This window comes from Mus caroli, chromosome 5 (assembly GCF_900094665.2).
Source record: "Mus caroli chromosome 5, CAROLI_EIJ_v1.1, whole genome shotgun sequence".
In the NCBI taxonomy this organism is placed as follows: domain Eukaryota; kingdom Metazoa; phylum Chordata; class Mammalia; order Rodentia; family Muridae; genus Mus; species Mus caroli.
Window position 1 is genome coordinate 122860594 of NC_034574.1, and position 20371 is coordinate 122880964.

General features: G+C 47.1%; 1 protein-coding gene across 2 annotated transcripts in view; it reads left to right on the forward strand.

Annotated features, from left to right (window-relative positions):
• Positions 1–3567: 3567 nt before the first annotated feature.
• Crcp (CGRP receptor component) overlaps positions 3568–20371 on the forward strand; it is a 32738-nt gene continuing 15934 nt past the window's right edge. Inside the window, exons 1-4 of one of the 2 annotated variants that reach the window (XM_021163974.2) lie at positions 3568–3697; positions 9444–9480; positions 12173–12271; positions 16110–16204. In XM_021163974.2, coding sequence (XP_021019633.1) covers positions 3690–3697; positions 9444–9480; positions 12173–12271; positions 16110–16204 — 239 coding nt within the window. In that variant the 5' untranslated portion in view covers positions 3568–3689. Of the gene's footprint in view, positions 3698–3721; positions 3785–9443; positions 9481–12172; positions 12272–16109; positions 16205–20371 lie in introns of those variants that run through there. The other variant, XM_029477294.1, reaches the window with a different exon arrangement.

The following is a 20371-nucleotide window of genomic DNA, read 5'->3' on the forward strand; positions in this document are numbered from 1 at the left end:
CAGGGCTTCCTTCAGTCTATCATGTTCATTCTCAAAGCAGGAGGTCTGGGCTTACCTTGAATCAGCACAAGAACATGGCTGGAAGAGTGGGCAGCGGCCACTGTGGAGACCAGGTGTGTCATGATAGACCTCCAATCATGGAGAAGGATGCGTGTATGTATGTGCATTATGTATGTGCCTGACGTCAATGGCAGTCAGAGGAGCACATGGGCATCCATGGAACTGGAGTTACAGACGACAGTGAGCCTCTGTATGCGGCAAGCTGGAAACTGAAACTGGATTCTCTCCAAGAGCAACACATCCTCTTAAGCCTGGAGTCATCCCTACAGCCCCTTATGGGCTATGGATGTTTTTAAATCACCAATAGACCAGAGATGCTAGAGATAGCCAAGATGGGACTGGGAGCATCCGGGGAGCATGCTCAGTAGTTGCTAGAATGTCTGTATCACACAATGCAGGACTTTAATCAAACGTCCATGCCTTGTGTAGAAACAAGTTTTCAAAATCATGCCAAATAGACCTCGATTATAGTAAGTGCTTAAGAGTTCTGGTATGGCTCAGAAATAGAGCACTCGCTTAGAATCTATGAAATGAGAAGGGCATGGCTCAGCAGTGGACACTCGTCTAGAATTGCCCAGGGAGGATTTGGAGTTTGTGCCTGTCAAAAGAAGCTGGTGGCATGTGTCAGAGTAGAGCCCTCTCAGAGCAAGAGGAATAGAGAGTCTTAGTTCACTCTCACCCTGTGAACGTCAGCCCCGGAAACCTCAAGCTCTGGTTCTTAACCAAAGAGCAGAGAAAGTTTAGGAAACCTTAGGAGAAGCCTTGGGATACAGCTGGTCGAGTGCTTGCTTAGCATGCATGAAGCTCAGGGCTTGAATCTTAATCCTGCTTAAAGCTAGCATAGTGGCTCATGCCTGGGATCTCAGCTGTCAGGAGGTGGAAGCAGGGTCAGGAGTTTCAGATCTATTCAGGTTTATCCTCACTTGCATAGGTGAGTTCATGGTGGGACTAGGCTATATGAGATCCTGTGTCAAATAAACGAAACGAATGAAAAATATTTAGGAGAGTTAACTAGATCTCTCTCTCTCTCTCTCTCTCTCTCTCTCTCTCTCTTGGTTTTTCGAAATATCTTGAGTTCTAACATATTGTAGGCACTGCGTTAAATATTTTAATGGATAGCCTTTTTTTTTTTTTAAAGATTTATTTATTTATTATATGTAAGTACACTGTAGCTGTCTTCAGACACTCCAGAAGAGGACGCCAGATCTCGTTACGGATGGTTGTGAGCCACCATGTGGTTGCTGGGATTTGAACTCTGGACCTTCGGAAGAGCAGTCGGGTGCTCTTACCCACTGAGCCATCTCACCAGCCCCTGGATAGCCTTTTTAAGTTCTCATGGAGCACATCTAGAAGGCGGCCCTGATAATCGCCACGCTCCTCAAGGTGAGGAAAGGAGAGTCTGGGAGAGTAGGAGACACGGAGGCAGGAAGTGTAAAGATTAGCATCTCAGGACACACGTAATATCTGCCCATCTGCCCAGGAAAGCTCTCCAAGATCTGGCTAGTCACCCGAGGGATCCCATTAATGAACAACCCGCTAACAGGGTTGCCACCCCACCGAGCCTCACATGACAATCACCCGCCTTTCCAGTCCTTCAGATGAAAACAAAGGGCAAGGAAAGGCTGGCGATGCAGCTCACTGAGGAAGTGCCTTCCCAAGCATCCCCAGCACTGCTTGGGAGGGAGAGGCAGGAGGATAGAGAGTTCAAGGGAATCCTTTGCTACATAGCCAGTCTGAGGTCAGCCTGGGCTCCTTAAGACCTTGACTCAAAACAAAGAAACTCAAACAAAAACCAGGTAGTTCAGGACACTCACTGATTTATCAACCAGGTTGAGCTCACTGCACAGGTGTCTAGGTGGATGCCATTTGAACTTGGGTGCCAGCCAACTCCCCTACTTGCATTAACTCCCCTACTTGCATTCATCTCTGAACCAATTTATGGCGGGGCTCTCCGAGGCACTGTCTTCCACGAGTCTATCTCTGAAGCCTTGGTTTTGATCGATCCGCTTTCAACGCACCTCAAACACTCTTGGCTTTGGGACGCCTCTTTGTCCTTGTTAGTCATTCCCCTGACTGTGCTAGAGTCTAAACACAGTGTGTTATTTATGCCCTGAACTGGTCCTCCAACTGGGCTGTCAGCTAGCCTGGAGAGTGTGTATTATTCACATCTGAATCACCAGCACCCAGTGGGCAATCACGGTAAGACTGTTGAGGGAGTAACACCATGAACACGATTATGGGACCCATTCTCCTCAAGACAGGTACAGGGCACCATTCAGTCTTAACGTTTCGATGACTTTTTTTTTTTTTTTTTTTTTTTTTNACTCACTTTGTAGACCAGGCTGGCCTCGAACTCAGAAATCCGCCTGCCTCTGCCTCCCGAGTGCTGGGATTAAAGGCGTGCGCTACCACGCCCGGCTTACGATGACATTTTATTTACTTGATAATTTTTAATTTTGTTTTAATTTTTTCTTATTTTCAAATACTATCATTCTTGGATGTACCTGTTGCACACACACACACACATTGGTTTTTATGAGACAGACTTTTCTTTTCTTTTTGGTATTTTGAGACAGGGTTTCTCTGTGTAGCCCTGGCTATCCTGGAACTCACTCTGTAGACCAGGCTGGCTGTGAACTAAGAACTCAGAAATCTGCCTGTCTCTGCCTCCAAAGTGCTGGGATTAAAGGCATGCGCCACCACCGCCCGGCTGAGACAAAGTTTTCATATAGCCTATGGTGGCCTCAAACTCCTCATGTAGCTGAAGATGACTATGAAAAACTGATTTTCTTGCCTCCATCTCCACAGTGGAGGAATTACAGGCATATGCCACCATATCTTCCAGACACCCTCCACTTCTAATACATAATCCCCTGCAAACCATTTTAACACTCACACCTTTAATCTCAGCACTGGGAGGCAGAGGCAGGCAGATCTCTGAGTCTGAAAGGCTACTTTATGAAAATCTGTTCTCCCCCCCCCCCCAATTTTTAACGGTTGTATGGGAAACGGGATCTCTACATAGTTTACGTTGACTGGAACTCACCATGCTGCCCAAGCTGTCTTCGAACTCAAGGCATTCCACCTGTCTCAGCCCCCTACGTGCTTAAACCATCCCCCCAGTTCTCTGTCTGTTGAGACTGGGTTTCTCTTTTCTCTGCCTCCTTCTTCCCCCCTTGTTGGAATTAGCGGCTTGTGCTACCATGCCTGGCTTACGTTTTTTTGTTTTTAACAAAAACAAAAACACAAGGTCTCAAATAGCCCCCGATGGCTTGAAAGTCATTATGTAGCTCAGGCTGGCCAGAAACTCCTAACAATTCTCCTGCCTCAGCCTCTCTAGTGCTGGGATTACAGGTATGAGCCAGCATGCCCGGTTTAGGGATTTTAACGCGGCCAAGGCAAACCCTAACAAAACCTGCACTACGAAAACGCTTGACAGTCTGAAGTTAGACCAGGGTAGGAGCACCTAGAATTAAGGAATAACCGGGCGTGCCCCGCAGCGATCCCGGCATGCATCCCGGCAGTCCCAGCGTGCCTTGCGGCACACACACGGAACTGGTGAGCAGAGCAACGCCGGCGCAACGTGAGACTCTTCTCACGGCGGTTGCGTACGCCGAGGCAGAGGCAACATGGAAGTGTAAGCGACACGACCGGGGGAAGCCGGGATCATCTGGGGACCGTGAAGCGGCCGGCGGCTAGACCTCGGGACCCGCGAGCAGGACGGGTGGGCGGGGTGCACGGGCCGGAAGTGCCTGGAAGTGGGGCGGCAGGGGAGGGACCCTGCTGCTGTGGGAACTCGCTCGCCTCCCACATCTTTTGGGGAGTGGAATGTTGGAAGGATAGAGGGGTTTCCTTTTTTTCTTTCTTTTGGTTCTGGGAATGGATCCCAAGACCTTGTACGCGCTCTGGAAGTAGTGTGATCCAGAGATAACGTCCCAGTCATTATCACTATCTTGGGATGTGGACTTTGCATACGCTAGGGAAACACTCTACTACTGACTGAGTCATATTCCCAGCCAGCATCATCACCATCATCGTTTTGTGATGGTGGAAATGGTACCCAGGACTTTTCTGGGCAAAGGCTTTGTCACCGACCTGCATCGCCAGCCATTATCGCTATTATTGTTATTGGAAAATTGAGGAAGGTATCCAGGGTTGTGACCGTACTGGGTGTGCTAGTTTTCTTTCCGTTGCTGTGACAAACACCACGACCAAAGCAATTTAGGAATAGAAAGGTTTTTATTACATCTTACACTTCCAGGACACAGGCAGGAAACCGAAGCTTCAGAAACAGTTCAAGGACTCTGATGTCTGGTTTACTGTCATTTTCTATTTTTTTTTTTTTTTTTTTTCCGAGACAGGGTTTCTCTGTGTAGCCCTGGCTGTCCTGGAACTCACTCTGTAGACCAGGCTGGCCTCAAACTCAGAAATTTGTCTGCCTCTGCCTCCCAAGTGCTGGGATTAAAAGCCTGTGCCACCATCAGTTGGCCAGGTTGTACCCTCCTTCATCATTTAATAATCAAGATGAACCCTCATGGACATGCCCATAGACCAGCCTGATAAGAGGCAGTTTGTCACTGAAGCTTTGTCTCCTTTTGATGATTCCAAGCTGTTTCAAGTTGACAGTTAAGACCAACCAGAAAACCAGGCCAAGTTTTCCCCCCCTCCCTCCAGACAAGGTTTTGCGGTAGAGGTCTGGCTGTCCTGGACCATGCTTTTTAGAACAGGCTGGCCTTGAACTCAGATATCCATCTGCCTCTGCCTCCTGAGTGCTGGGACTAAAGGCGTGCGCCACTACCGCCTGGCAACTAGGCAGATTTCTGAGCAGTACCCCCAGCTGTTGTTGGGATATACTCTTCTTCCTTCTCCTCATCATTATGGTCATCATTTTGTGATGTTGGGGATGGTACTCACGGTCTTACACGTGCTTGGCAGGTACCACTGAATGACAGACACCTTCCACACCATTATTATCACTGTTATTATTGTGATGATGATGTGGTGTGGTGCTGGGGATAGAACCTAGGGATGCTAAGCAAGTACTTTATCACTAACACACACACACACACACACACCATCATGTGGTGTTTGGGATGGAAGGGACCTGAACATGCAGTCACTCACTCTACTAACAACAAAGCTACGTGTCAGCTTATTTTTCCACACTTTTTTTTTTTTTCTTGAGACAGGGTTTCTCTCTGTAGCCCTGGCTGTCCTGGAACTCACTTTGTAGACCAGGCTGGCCTCGAACTCAGAAATCCGCCTGCCTCTGCCTCCCGAGTGCTGGGATTAAAGGTGTTCGCCACCACGCCCGGCTCCTGTGCCTTTTAATATATGGTCTAATATATAGTCAGAGTTGGGAAACTGGACCTCATCTTCCTTGTACAGCTAGCACTTGGAAAGGAGAGGCAACAGATACATAACAAGCCAGCAATAGGCTTCAGAAGAGAGTGCCTGTTGGCTGGCTGTGAGGTGGGAGGGAGCTCTAGGTGAAGTGTTCGTTGACTTTGATGCCCTTTTTCTGGTATCAAAGGGTAGCTTTTCAGAACATGAATTGATGGCACGCTGCTTCAAGCTTAGAAAAGTTTAGCAATTCTGTTCGTCACTCCGTCCCCAAGTCAGGTGTGTGGCAATTAATAGGCACTGCTCACTTGTTTGGTGTGTGCTTTTAAGGAAAGAGTGTCAATAGATCATTTTGTTCTGTGTATTCAGAACTCTGTTTTCCAAAATGCCTGTTTACTTCTGTTGAACTGACTCAGCAAACTTTGCAGGGTAAATTTCAAATAGCAAGTCAGCTTCAGTCACTAAGGAGTTGCTCAAGGGCACTGAGTATCCACCCACCTACTGCACAGACTCCACAGTCTTTAAAATTCACTCGGGCCCAGGGTCGTGCTCCTTAGGAGTGGGGGCAGGAGGAGCACAAGGCTGAGGGCAGTGGCAGCTGCAGAGCAGGTTCCAGGCCAGCCTGGGAGTCTGTCACATAGTGAGAGCCTGTCTCAAAAACACAATGAAAAGGCCCAGTCTGTACTGAGGCGATCCTGCCTCCACCGCCCTGTCCCCTTCTGTGCTGGCTTGAGTTGTCCGGCAGTGACTTGGAATGGCCAAGGTCACATTTCTCAATCAGGAAAGCAGAGTGCCATGGGATTTGGAAATGACATTACCTGTGACTCAGATAGAGCCATTGGCCCTGAAGAGATCTCCCAGGAGCCATGTTCCTCTGAGAGCACAGCTAGTGTAACTCAATTTGGGGCAGAAACAGGAAGCCTGTGAGCTGCTTTCATGACTAAGTGGACATGATTTGATTTGACTTTTTAGTTTTTGTTTTTTAAGGACAGGCTCTCATTTAGCTCACATTGGCCTCCTCTGTGTAGCTGAGAATGACATTAAACTTCTAATAATTTTGCCTCCATCTCTACAGGCTGCCATGCCTGGTCTGTTTGGAACCAAGGCCCTTGTGCATGCTAGGCAGGCACTCTCCCAGCTGAGCTATGCACCATTTTCCTTGTGTTAGATTCTTTCTGAAAAGACTACCCTGTGACGTGGGTGCAGTGTCTTTGGGATGCAGCAGATTTGTGAAATTGCGGCTGTTTGCTGAGTTACCAAGAACATGTGGCTAGGCTCTGCTCCCATCGCTGTGCTGTTAACTTGAGGCCTAAGCTGACCCGTGTTAGCTTTGGGAGAGCCCGCTGCAGTTGTTGACTGGGGAAAGCAGCCATTGCTCGGGCCCACAGCTCTGCAATGCTGTGCTGTCCTTTCACCGTGTAGGCGCACTCTGGTGAAGGAGTAGACCATGGTTTGTTGTGCATTGTGTCTGCTCTCGACTGCTTCGTCTGAAGGTTTGGGGCTCTGTTGCTAGTTTCCTTTCACCTAGTCTGGCCTCATTTTTCCTAGTCATAGTTGTCTTCTGTCTCACTGGGGCTTCCTACTGTGTGAGCAGGTCCCTTGAAGCTGAACCTCAGCTTCATCATCTGTAGACTTAAAATCATGTCAGTAGTTCCTGCATCCAAGAGGTTTTAGCTCTTTTTAAAATTTATTTTATGTATGTAGATGTTGAGAATTGAACCCAGGTCCTCTGGAAGAGCAGCTAGTGCTCCTAACTACTAAACCATCTCTCTAGCCCGAAATAATCTTTTCTTTCTTTCTTTCTTTATTTTTTTTTTAAAGATTTATTTATTTATCATATGTAAGTACACTATAGCTGTCTTCAGACATTCCAGAAGAGGGCGTCAGATCTCATTACAGATGGTTGTGAGCCACCATGTGGTTGCTGGGATTTGAACTCATGACCTTTGGAAGAGCAGTCAGTGCTCTTACCCACTGAGCCATCTCGCCAGCCCTCTTTCTTTCTTTCTTTCTTTCTTTCTTTCTTTCTTTCTTTCTTTCTTTCTTTCTCTCTCTCTCTCTCTCTCTTTCTTTCTCTTTCTTTCTCTTTCTTTCTCTTTCTCTCTTTCTTTCTCTTTCTCTTTCTTTCTCTTTCTCTCTTTCTCTCTTTCTTTCTCTTCCTTCCTTCCTTCCTTTCTTTCTTACTTTCTTTCTTTCATTCTTTCTTTCTTTTGTAAATGAGGGCCTCCATTCATGGAGGTCCTAATCTTAAACTCTGTCATTGAATTTCACCTGAGCATCTTTCTGAAGTGAGAAGTTTAGGAGCTCAGGAAAATGTAACGACAATGACATTTCTCAGGCCCTTGCAGTGCTCTAGATAATTACATTATGAGATCTTACAAATGCAGAAAGTGTGCCCTCCATGTTGTTGGTGAGATCTATTTACAGAGAGGAAATCACCTCAGAAAACTCACACAGCCAGTGATAGATAGCATGGGGTTTTGAATCAAGTTACACTTGAATGTGTTTTAAAAAATGAAAAGGTTAGACGGGCGTGGTGGCGCACGCCTTTAATCCCAGCACTCNAGAGGCAGGCGGATTTCTGAGTTCGAGGCCAGCCTGGTCTACAAAGTGAGTTCCAGGACAGCCAGAGCTATACAGAGATACCCTGTCTCGAAAAAAAACCAAAAAAAAAAAAAAAAAAGAAAAGATGTGTGTGTGTGTGTCTGCTTGCCTGTGCACCGTGCAGTGCATGTACCCTTAGGTGTCGGGAGAGAGTGCTGGGACAAGTTCTAGGCAGTTGTGAGCTGTGTGATGTAGGTGCTGGAAACGTAACTCCATTCCTCTGCAAGAGCAGCAGGAACTCGTGACGACTGAGCCATCTCCAGCTCTCAGCCTGGACTAAAATTTCCTCATATCTTGTTTTAGTTGGGGTAAGCTTGGGAAGAAATTGGCCCAATAAATCTACATCTTACACTTGGCAGCGAGGAAATCTGAACCTATATATATGTCTGGTTTCCTTAATTGTCACAGTATAGTGGCTCCAGGCTGCTTCCAGCAGTTCATCCTCTGCTGGATGGTGTGGAATGGGCCAGTTGTGGTCTGTGTTGTTACTGGTAGGATATCTCTGATGTAGTACAGCGGAGTGGATCAGTTATTTGTGCCCTAGCTGTGCTTACACAGGATCGGTAGCAGTTTGCTTAATCAGCTGTTACACAGGGGAAAAACCAGGCTTTTAGCAACTAGATAGTGACGTCTCTGTGACTCTTTCACAGGATCCTTGACCCTTGCTGGAGTTCCTAGTGACACTGTCAGTGTTAAAGTACATAGGCCATTTCTGTCAACATGGCAGGACTAAGGCTGTCCAAGATGCCTGTGACTGGTGGTGGTAACGAGACAAGGATGTTGGCTCAAGACGAATCAGCACTTGATCCCCAGGCATTTCTGATGCTCTTGATGCTTACAGACCCTTCTGGGGATGGGGTTCCTTTGAGGGTTTACCTCCATGTTCTTGTAGCTAACTTGTGTCAGCTACCCCAACTTCTATGTACATAGATTTGGTATAGATCTTAGTCTTCCACAGGGAAATGAATTTGTGATATGCTATGTCTGTGAACATGAAAGTCTGAGTGCTGGAGAGATAGCTCAGTGGTTAAGAATGCTTGCTACATAATAAGAAACAGAATTCAGATCTTAGCACCTGTAAGAAAAGTCTAGGTATCCTGCAGACTCTAGCTTTGAGGGGTTCAGTGCTGTCTTCAGGCTTCTGTGCACACTTAGGCATAAACACAACAGACATACGCATCAGTACACCTGTGTAGTGCATTCATATACTCTCATAGGCACAAGCATACACATAAGTAATATTAAAAGAAAAAGGAAAGTTGTCTCTATCTGAAATTGCTGGTGCAGGGCCAGCTAACCAGGGCAGAACTTAAGGCATTTCTAGTTCAGGTTGTTCCTGAGCGAGTGAGAAAGCTGGGATTAACTAGAGGGTTCATTTGTGGACCCTTAACCTTGAAATGGATGTGAACTGATGACGGCTCACTGTTCTTTTGCAGGAAGGATGCGAACGCAGCACTGCTCAGCAACTATGAGGTGAGGACCCCCACGCGGGCCATTGTGTTTTCCTCTCTGGTTTAGCTTTGCTTTCGAAGACATTGGATTGGTTTTCTTTAGAAACGAGAGGGCAGGTGGCCCCTGATGGAGCTTGGAGTGATCTGAGTTTGGTGAACTACACATGGTTCTTCAGGGAAGCGGGAGGCTCTGGTTCACAATAGTTCACACTCTTCCGAAAATCCCAGAGTCTCTAGAGCAGGCAGATGTCCTAGCAGAAGGCTGCTGCTTTAGAGCGCAGTCCTGCTGTAAAAGTCTCATATTAAATGCGTAGCTTCTTGATAATAACCATTCTCTACTTGTCTTTGATTCTCAAATGGCCTCATTTTGATATCCTCATTTTGAGAACAAAAGTTGAGTTGACTCACCATTGTGAATAATTTGGAAAGAATGAGCAGGTTCATAATTTGGGGGCTGATGGAAAAAGAGGAAGGAGATCGGTGAGAGGGGAGGTATTAGCATTTTACCTGCCTTCAACTTTGCCTGCATCTAGTTTGCTAACAAAGCAGTCTCATAGGACAGCTCCAGATGTACAAGGGCGGGCTGATAAATTCTCTTTCAGTTTTCATGTCCCAAGGGAAAACTCAGTCTTGGAGTCTTGGAGGAGGTCTAGGTTGGAAGAGGTCTAGGTCTCCATTGTCTGTGTGTGTGCATGCGCACGCGTGTGTGCGCGTGTGCGTGTTTGTGTACTGGCGTGCACTTGCACACTGTATTCTCTGTGTCTGTGCTTTATACTTTGTGTGTATGTTTGTAGAACTAATTCAGTCTGCTGTATTGCTTACTAAAGCTTCAGCCTGAGTGCCTGTGGCTTCCACCACAGGGAAATGTTCATTGGGCAGAACATTGGCTCTTAGGAGCGTCTTTGTCCTGCTGGGCCTTTGCTGTTTGGGTGTTTGTTTCACTGGGGAATCACTATGTTCATTGGGTCTCATGCTGCTGTTTTTCAAAGGTGGTGGGGCTGGGGGACTGTTGGGGCTGGGGACTGTTGGGGCTGGGGACTGTTGGGGTTGGGGGACTGTTGGGGCTGGGGGACTGTTAGGGCTGGGGGACTGTTGGGCGGTGTTGCACATGTGTGCAGTAGTGATCTAGGAGCTTGTATGTTCCTCAGATCTCTGATAGAAACTCAGAAACAGGAGTAAGTCCTACTTGTCTCCAGCCCAGCACTAATGTGTCCCTGTCCATGTCTGTGTTCCTGTCTGTGTCTGTGTCTGTCTGTGTCTTTGTAGGAAAGTTGACTTCTAAGAATCCATTGCATTTCCCTTCATTTTTCTTGTTATGCTGTAGGCCCAGGGATTTTGACATATTAAGCAAATGGTTTGCCACTGAACAATATCCTTGACTCTTTTTTTTTAAAAAGATTTATTTATTTATTTTATCTATATAAGTACGCTGTAGCTGTACAGATGGTTGTGAGCCTTCATGTCATTGTTGGGAATTGAATTTTTGGACCTCTGCTCGCTCCATTCGGCCCCACTTGCTCAGTCCCTGCTCACTCCAGCCCAGAGATTTATTTGTTATTATAAGTACACTATTGCTGTCTTCAGATGCACCAGAAGAGGGCGTCAGATCTCATTACAGGTGGTTGTGAGCCACCATGTGGTCGTGGGATTTGAACTCAGGACCTTCAGAAGAGCAGTCAGTGCTCTTACCTGCTGAGCCATCTCAGCAGCCCAGACTCTTATTTTTTTAATGCTGTATTATATCATTTATCTCATGCTCTTTCTGTTATAGAAAGAAATTGTTATACTAGACTTTTGTATTGAGCAAAGCCCCTAAAATATCTAGCTTGGGAAAATTTGCTTTCACATACTTATAAAGGCTTTGAGATAAAAGGATTAGTGATGTATGATTTTTAAAAAATAAATTAGTCGGGCGGTGGTGGTGCACGCCTTTAATCCCAGCACTTGGGAGGCAGAGGCAGGCAGATTTCTGAGTTCAAGGCCAGCCTGGTCTACAGAGTGAGTTCCAGGACAGCCAGAGCTACACAGAAAAACCCTGTCTCGAAAAACTAAAAAAAAAAAATTACATTTTATTTATTCTGTGTGATGTGTATCCCCACTCACATAGAGGACAGAGGACTTGTGGGAGTTGGTTTTCTCCATCATGAGGGTACAGGAATAGAACTCAGGTTGCTATGTTTGATAGCAAGTGCTTTTACTGACTGAGCCTGTGATCGATACTTTTAAGTAGTCTTCACAGTTATCTTTTAAGGGTCTTATTTTTAATAATATTATTATATCAGAGAAGCAAAGAGACTCTGGTTTGTAATAGGGACTAGTACTATGTTATTATAGATAATGACATTACATTATTATTATTTTTTAATATGTCTCTGTATATGTGCATGTACCCATAGAGGCCATGGACCTCTGGAGTTGGAGTTACAGATGTTGTGAGCCGACTGATGTGAGGTCCTCTGGAAGAGCAGACAGTGCTCTTAGCCATCATCTCTGAGCCATCTTTCCAGTATTTTAAACAAATGGACGATTTCCACTGACTTAGCTAGGAGAGCATCGAAAAGCTGTTGCCTGGTTCTAGGACATAATACTTGCTCTAAACCAACTGTTGGGAAGCAAGCTGTAGAAAGAAAGTGGCCTTGCCTGACTGTCTGAAACCCTCGGAAGAGACCCGTTTCTCAACTTTGCTGACCAGTGTCTCTTATGCCCCTTCCTAGGTGTTCCAGTTACTAACGGATCTCAAAGAGCAGCGGAAGGAGAGCGGGAAGAACAAGCATAGCGCCGGGCAGCAGAACTTGAACGCCATCACCTATGAGGTAAGCTTGACTTCCTGAGGGCCTTGTCGGCCAGGAGGGTGGCAGCTGCTTAGGGAAATGGGAGGAATAAAACGTCCTCACTTGTAGACACTAGGTGCACGTTTGGGGTCTCCACCTGAACCACCATCAGTTGGTCCCATTCACCTGGCTGGGACCGTTTTGCTCTTTCTCCCTGGCTGAGGGTCCTGGGCAGGCAGGCAGGGATGCTCTTACAGCGTGCTAGAGCTAGTGCTAGTCTGCCGCAGCTTTTCTTTACTTTGGAGATGATAGCTAGCAGGTGGGAGCCGCAGCGCATGGCGCCCTCTAGTGTTAGAACCTCAAGCAGGCTTTGGGTATAGGGACTAACAGCTCTGAGTGTTCCAGGTCTTGAGTAGGCCTAGGGAGTGAGGATTCTGCAGCTCTCGGCAGCAGTTCACTTTGTAGCTGGACTAGGAGCTAGGACTCTTCAGCCCTTGACAGTCCCAGTGTGACAATTTGCAGGCCTGGGTTGCCTGACACCTTTGGCCCGAAACACTTGCTGGCTTTCTGGAACTCTTTAGCAACTGTGTGTGCCTGCAGTTTCTCTTCTCTCTGTCTGTCTGTTTTGAGACAGGTTTTCACATAGGTTCGGCTTCTTATGTAGTCCAGAAGGGTTTTGAACTCCTGATCCTCCTGCTTGCACTTCCCATGTGTGGAGATTTATAGGCATGGCCACCACACCCTGGCCACTTATGGCTTCTTACAGCCTGTGTCCTCTGGCCTTAGTCCTCTGTTCCCTCAGACCCTCACCATCCCTCATGCTCCTTTCTGGGTACTCTCTTCCCGCTATGGCTGCTTTTGGGGAGGTGGCTGCCATTGCTCTTTCATGGCTATTGCTGCCAGCTCTGTGTCATCTTTGGTTGTCAGAGCAGCCTGTCCATGCTACCTTTGCAGCTTGGCCTCTCCAGTTGTCCCCCCACCACCCTCCACCACAGTTTGGGCTGCCAGCAGCTCTATAGTTACCCTCTACTGCTCCCCTGCCGCTGTCTGGGCTGCTGCTTCACTGTCTCCTGCGTCTTTGTGTTGCCAGTGCCGCTTGCTGTACTAGAAACAGAAAGGGCTAAAGCAATAGCAAAGAAGAAAAACAAAAACAAATACGACCCATGAGAAGCATTTTATCAGACCTGTTGTAACCTCAGGGAAGGCAGGCAGCACCGAAGGAGGAGGTGTCTCCTGGGCGAACAGCCTGCTTAGCTAGCCAGAGAAGGACTGAGTTAGGCAGGGTTCTCTAGAGGATGGAATTCATGAGATGAAAAAACCATGTCTCTCACACATGCAGACTGTCAGCTTTAAAACAGTAACACAGTTACTGAAAACCCTGTAGCTACTTGGTACTTGAGACTTAGTACCTAGCAGGCAGAATAGTTCCACAATGGCTCTCTGTCATTTGGGATGGGGACGACTGGTAGTTGGTCAGTCCACAGGGCTGGGTGCCTGCGTAGTCTCTGTCTAGGCCTGGAAGCCCACACGTTTCTTGGAGAGCTGCTGGTCCCTAGTCCCTGATGAAAACTTGGAAACAGTTTCTGATAACAGCTTAGGAAGCATCATCAGCAACAGGGCAAATTAACTCAGCAGGAGGAGGATGCTACGTGAGAAGCGTGAGATGCTCCTCCCCCTTGTGCCACATCCTTTTCAGCTGGACCACTAGCAGAAGGTGCTCTCCACAGTGCAGGTGGGACTCCCCCCATCAGGTAAGGCAGTCGGATGCCTCTTTAGGTGAGGGCGCCTTCCCAGGCGATTTCTAATGTGTGGTAAATCCCATTAAGACCAGCCACAGTGAGGAGTGTTTGTAGTGACCACAGCAGGCCTCACATGCACACGCAGGTTTATGTTTGTTCCAGTCATAGTCTTGTCTCTTTCACACACGTCGCAGCAGACCCTCTGCAGTGCCATCAGGGAAGTGCCTTTCCTCTGGCTTGCATGGCACTGTGTGCAGGATCATCATTGTGGCTTGCGGTAACAACAACAACAGCAACAAAACCAAAAAACCCAGTATAGATTGTTGGAAACAGTCCTATCTGTTCAGGAGCCACAGCAAGCAGCAGTGGGTCCATTTCCCCAGGACCTCTAGGGAGACGTCAGAATGGCTCTGTTGGCATGGTAGCCCACTGACTATTTGACTGATAGTCCTTTAACTCAGTACAGGAGAGCCCAGCAGTTACCCATGAGGGGGTGAAGGTGTCTCGTTCACAGGGTCTGTGCTTATCTATAGGACAATGGACATCAGAGCTAGTGCTTATAATGAGAACAGAAATAACACTGCTACTGACTTTAACAGTGTTTTAGCAATTCTTAATATCTGTCCAGTGCCCAGGGAGAGGTGGGTTCCCCCTCATGTCCCAGGATGGAAGCTATTATGTTCACAGTGACAGTTGCTACGAGGAAAGGGTTAAAATTAGCCAAGAGAATCAAGAAACAGAGGATACCCAAGTCATAATTCCCTCTGTGGTCGCATAGACTTGGCCATGTTACTTTCCTGCAGTCAGTGTGTGGCACACGCATGGAATGTGGCCAGCAGGCCCTGTGTGCCCTGGTCTCACTGCTAGCTAACCCTTGCTCTGAAACTATACAGGTGGAGCCAGCCACTAAGTTATGCTGTTAAGCTTATGACCTGGGGGCCCAGGTATAGCATTCCAAGGACCTGGAGATCATCAGGTCTAGGACAAAGGCTAAACTCTCTTTATGCAAGCACAAATTCTTCCTTTTTTCAGTTTTTTGAGACAGACCTTGGCTGTCCTGGAACTCACACACCAGGCTGGTTTGGAACTCATAGAGATCTGTCTGCCTCTGTCTGTAGAGCTGGGTTTAAAGGCATGTATCCCCACCTGGCTGGCCAGGTTCTTTTCTACACACAAAAACCCCCAATGCTTTGCTTAAGGGAAAACCTGGAAAATCTAAAAGCATTTAAAAGGAAGAGAGCAAAACTAATTCCTAAGGATGTTCTCTCCTGACGTGGTTGGGAACTGAAAGGAAGTGACAAGAAGGTATTACATTAAAATGATGAGTCAGCAAAACCCAAACCCAAACCAAAGCGCCATATATGGTGCTGGGCTAGAGACCCAACTCTGTGCTACCACACTTGACTGTCTTGGCTGGAGTGATGGCTCAGCAGTGCAGTGCTTACAGCTCCTACAGAGGACCCGAGGTTGGTTTCTAGCGCCTGCCCTGGGCGGCTCCCACCCACATGTAACCAACTCCAGTGTCAGGGATCCAGTGTTGCTTTCTTTCTCTGCAGGAACCTACACTTCTACAAACTTAGGCACGCGCAGACACACAGAGAAACAGAATTTAAAAATAAAAAAATAACTTGAAATTCTGGACATTTTAGAATATTAAACTTTAGCACTGCTTTCCTTATTCAGATTTCTTCTGTCACGATTTTCTGTATATGGATGTTTGCTTTCATGTATGTCTGCACCATGTGCATGCCTGTTTGCCTGTGGAGGTCAGAGAAGGGCATCAGATCCTTAGAACTGGAGTTGCAGACGGTTGTAGCCACCATGTAGGTAGTAAGAATTGAACCGTGACCTCTGCAAGAGCAATATGTACTCTTAACTGCTGAGCCATGTCTCCAGCTTATTCACATCTCTATATCCTAGGGCTTGAAATGGCCCATGTTTGACTCCCAGCACCCATGCAAGGTGACTCAGCTGCTTGGAACTCTGGTTTCAGGAGGTTCCGAAGCCTCCTGCCTCCATAAGTGTCTGTGTTAATGTGTACATACATGCTTAGACTCATATGAATAAAAATAAAATAGATCTTATTTAAAAACCTCACAATTTCTATATCTTATATTTGCCTTTTGTGTATTTATCTTTAGACATTAAAGTACATATCAAAAACACCGTGTAGGAACCAGAGTCCAGCCATTGTCCAAGAATTCCTCACAGCAATGAAAAGCCACAAGCTGACCAAGTAAGTAAGTTATCCTCAGGAGATGACAGGTAACAGGAAATGTGGCCTTTGAACAGCTGCATGTGACAGCTGCACCTGCATTCAGTCACTGTGACCTCACAGTTTTTCACAGCACTGTTTTAAGGTGGTGTAGAAGGACAACTGAGAGTGAGACCCATGGCCTTGTAGAGCCACAGCGTGCTTTCCTCAGAGTCTTGTCTTAGGGTCTTTACTGCCTGTCATCACAGCTGCACTAGACGAAAAGCAGGGTTCAGAACTACAGCGCTGAGTTGAGAGCATAGCACGGTACTAGTGCTTACCTAGCATGTATGAGGGCCTTTCATCCCCAGCACTGTTGGGTGCTGGAGGGTGCAGGGAGGGGAGGGAAGACAGGCAAAAAAAACGAAAACACAACACAACCTAAGTACTTTCTATAAGGTTGCTCAATGAAGTCACCTGACGTTGACACTTGTGTTTGCTTGAGGTAGAAACAGCTTGATTATAGTCTATCTGAACATTAGGTGCCTGCCAACGCCTTTGATGTGTGAGTTTAGTTTACAGAAGCTAAAAGCACAGGGTTTGCAGTAGGAGAAAACCTTCCCATAGCTGCGGATCAGTGCTAATGTTGATGACTTCCAAAAGTTGCTCTGTAAACCACTGTCTGTTTGCTCGGTTTTTTGGTGTTAGATGGTAGTGGGGATCAGACCTGGGCCTCGCACATGCTAGGTGGATATCGCTGAATCACTGGTCCAGTTCTACGGAAGCTTTGTCCTATTGCTCAGGATGACCATAGCTCACACAGTATTAAGCTCACTTCTCTGCCTCTGTTCTCTAAAGAACGCTGAACACAAAAATCTAAATCCTGTGTGTGTGTGTGTGTGTGTGTGTGTGTTGCCTTCGGAGGCCACAAGAGAACATCAGATCCTTTGGAGCTAGAGTTCCAGGTGTGTGTGTGTGTGTGTGTGTGTGTGTGTGTTGCCTTCGGAGGCCACAAGAGAACATCAGATCCTTTGGAGCTAGAGTTCCAGGGGTTTGTGAGCTGCTTAATGTGGGTGCTGAGATCTGAACCCTGGTCCACTGCAGAGTGGCCAGTACTCTTACTTAACCACTGAGCCATCTTTCCAGTGCCCCCTCTGTGGCCTTCATCCCCTCCCCTCCCTTTTTTGAATGACTCCGTTTTGCTAGAACTCCTGGTTGTCCATTCATTTCACGACGGCTTACTTTAGTTTCATGTTGTAGTAGTATCTTTGATAATTCTAAGATCCTTGTTAGCATGAGTTTGCTATCTCTTCATTTCCTTTGAAAATAAGTCATATTTTCCTGGTTGAAATAACTTTGTAAATTGTATCTTGGGCTTTTGAATATTATATTCAGATAGTTTAGACTGGCAATCCTGTGAGAAGCCTCTGTTAAGGTGGCTCTTTGTTTTGTAGAGTGTAGCCAAACCTCTGAGGGTTTTCATGGTTATCACTGACTATGGCAGTTCCTTTTAAAAATTATTGTAATTATGCAAATGTCTGTATGTGGAGAAGTTCAGGTTAGTGCAGCTGGCCCAGGAGGCCAGAGGCAAGGGCTCCCTGGAGCTGGAGTTACAGTGGTTGTGAACTGTCTGACATGAGTTCAGAGAACTAAACTTGGGTTCCTTGCAAGAGCGGTGCCCTCTCTGAGCCCCTGAGCCTTCTCATGATTGATTTTCAAGTCCTTTCTCAGGTGTTTGTGTGAACTATCTGGATATGGTCCCTGTGTCCTTTCCATGGTGGAGAACTGCTTGGCATGGCTAAGGCTCTATCACCAGTATTGCCCCCCCCCGCCCCCCCAAGAGTGGGGGGAGTTGGAGAAAGGGAAGAAGAAGCCTATAAAATAGGAACTGTCTTGCGAACTGATTCAAAATTGGTTGTAATCTACGTAGGAATAAAGCACGCTTCAATAACCAGAGGATTATTGGCCCCCTTCCCCTTTTGCTGCCTTCAGACTAATTATTTATCAAGGCTTATGTAACCTTTTAAATAATATTGGGCAAGAGCTCCTGGCAGTGCTGCACAATGGCCAGGAGAGGGACCCAGCAAGCTTTTTTCACAGTGGCTGGCTTCTCCCTCTTGGCCTGTGTGGCTGGTGAAGGGGCTGCATGCCAGCTAAGATGGCCAGTGCATTTTAAGACAGAAACCGTGTTTAACAGAGGAACTGCTGACATGTTCTTTACATCTTTATTTGATCTTGAAATCACCTTCTTTCTGTTTTGCTCCAGGGCTTATTACTTTGTGTAGTTATCTTCCCCGCTGGAGTCCTTGGGGGAAGGCCAGGAGCTGTGATTTATTGACTTGGTAGATTTCATCATAATACAGTTGGAGATCAACTCCGAGTCACTCTGGCACTGGGTGTTAAGTAATTTTGTATTTAGTGTTACCCGAGTCTCCACCCAAAACTGATTCTTGAATATTTTAGATTCGCCCTGCACTCTTTGTTTCTCAGTATCTGACTAGTAGCCTCCATTCCTATCCTGAGATCGCCCCTGTAAGGCACACAGCTATGTAGAATGACCCTTGCTCTCACAGGCCAGCCCAGTTAGCCCTGCAGTCATACCGAGCATCTTCTGTTCCGCACACATTGCTCCAGGGGTTTGACACCATGTTTTTGGGACATGGACCTCAGACCAGCCAAGCTCAAGTACAGATGGTAGATTCTCAGGTTTCCCTAGCTGTCTTCCCAGATCTGCTCTCAGAACAGAAAAGCCTGCTTCTTCCCTCTTCAGAGTTCCCATACACTTCTATTACAAGCCAGGGCTTCCCTAGCCCTTCCTTCAGCTTGCACTTCAGATTACACTTGCGTTATGCCAGGCTGACGCTCTCAGTGCTGTGGTGGAGGGGACAGAGTGGAGAGGCACTGGGTGTCAGGGTTAGGGATAGTGTTTTGTGTATAAGAGGAGATGGTCAGATGAAGGGAGGCTCCGGGTGCTGCGTGCTAGGCAAAGTCTGCAGTTGGGGATTGGCCTGAGGCTTCTCTGTGTCAGTCTATAGTTTGTGATAGTTTCATGAAATGAAGACATTTGAAGATAGACTTCTGAAGGGCAGAGTTCACAGGATTCTTGGGGGTGAACTAGAAAAATTCACCTTCATACCAAGACCTTTGGGAGGACCTTGGCTGGAAAGATTAGACAGCGATTGAAAGTACTTGTAGCTCTTGCTGAGGACCTGGGCTAAGTTCCTAGTCCCCAGAGGATTTGTACCTTCTGGACCTCCTGGGAATAGCATGCGTGTATGTATGTGTATTGTCTGGTGTCATGGCGGGAAGAGGAGGGTGTCAGTCAGACCCTCGGATTAGGAGTTATAGACAGTCGCCTTCGTGTGCGCACTGGGAACCGAACCTGGATCCTCTGCAATAGCTCTTACTTACTGAGCCATCTCTCCAGTCACACACTTTCAGTCTTGTAAAAGATGTTTTGCTTGTACTGAAAAGTGGAAGGTTTCAGAGGGTGGAGCTGTTGTCCTGTTACCAAGACTCAAGGTAATGGTGAGAAGGGCACATAAGTACAAGTACCCGGGAGCTGAGTCTTGGGTGAGAGGTGAGGGGTGGCGCCCAGATTTCTGACTCTAGGTCCTTGTAGACTAGAAGTAGAGTGAGGAGCTAGTGTGCTGGAAAGAGTAGTCACAGTAGTTTTAGATGTGCTGGCTTCAAAGCATCTGGTGTATCTACGTGGAGACGTGGCGGGGGGAGGGGCACATGGCTACAGAGGTCTGAAGCTCAGCATGAATTTCTCCATCAAAGCTTGTAGTAGCTCTTGAGATTGTGCCTTTTGTCTGAGGAAATCCCTAAGAGGATTTGGAGGGGAGGATGACAGACACAAAGAACAGTCAGAAAGACAAGTGGACAACAAAAGAGTGATGCTGTGATCCATGGGAGGAGACTGAAGGAAGCAGTGGCTGGCAGTGGCCATCAGAGGTTGGTTAGGACACTCAGTTTATACGGTCCTGGCAGTGGAGCCCAGGGTCTACAAATGGTAGGCAGGAGTTTTAGCAACTGAACCACATCCCCAGCCCTGCTTCCTTGTTTGCCCAGACAACTCTCAGGGCTCAATGCAAAGTCTCCTTTCCCTCTTCTCTCCACTCTCCCCTTTTTGTTTCTTTTCATCTTTTCTCTCCCTTTTGCCTCCCATCCGCCATGGGCTGAGCACAAGGCTTCCTGCGTATGAGG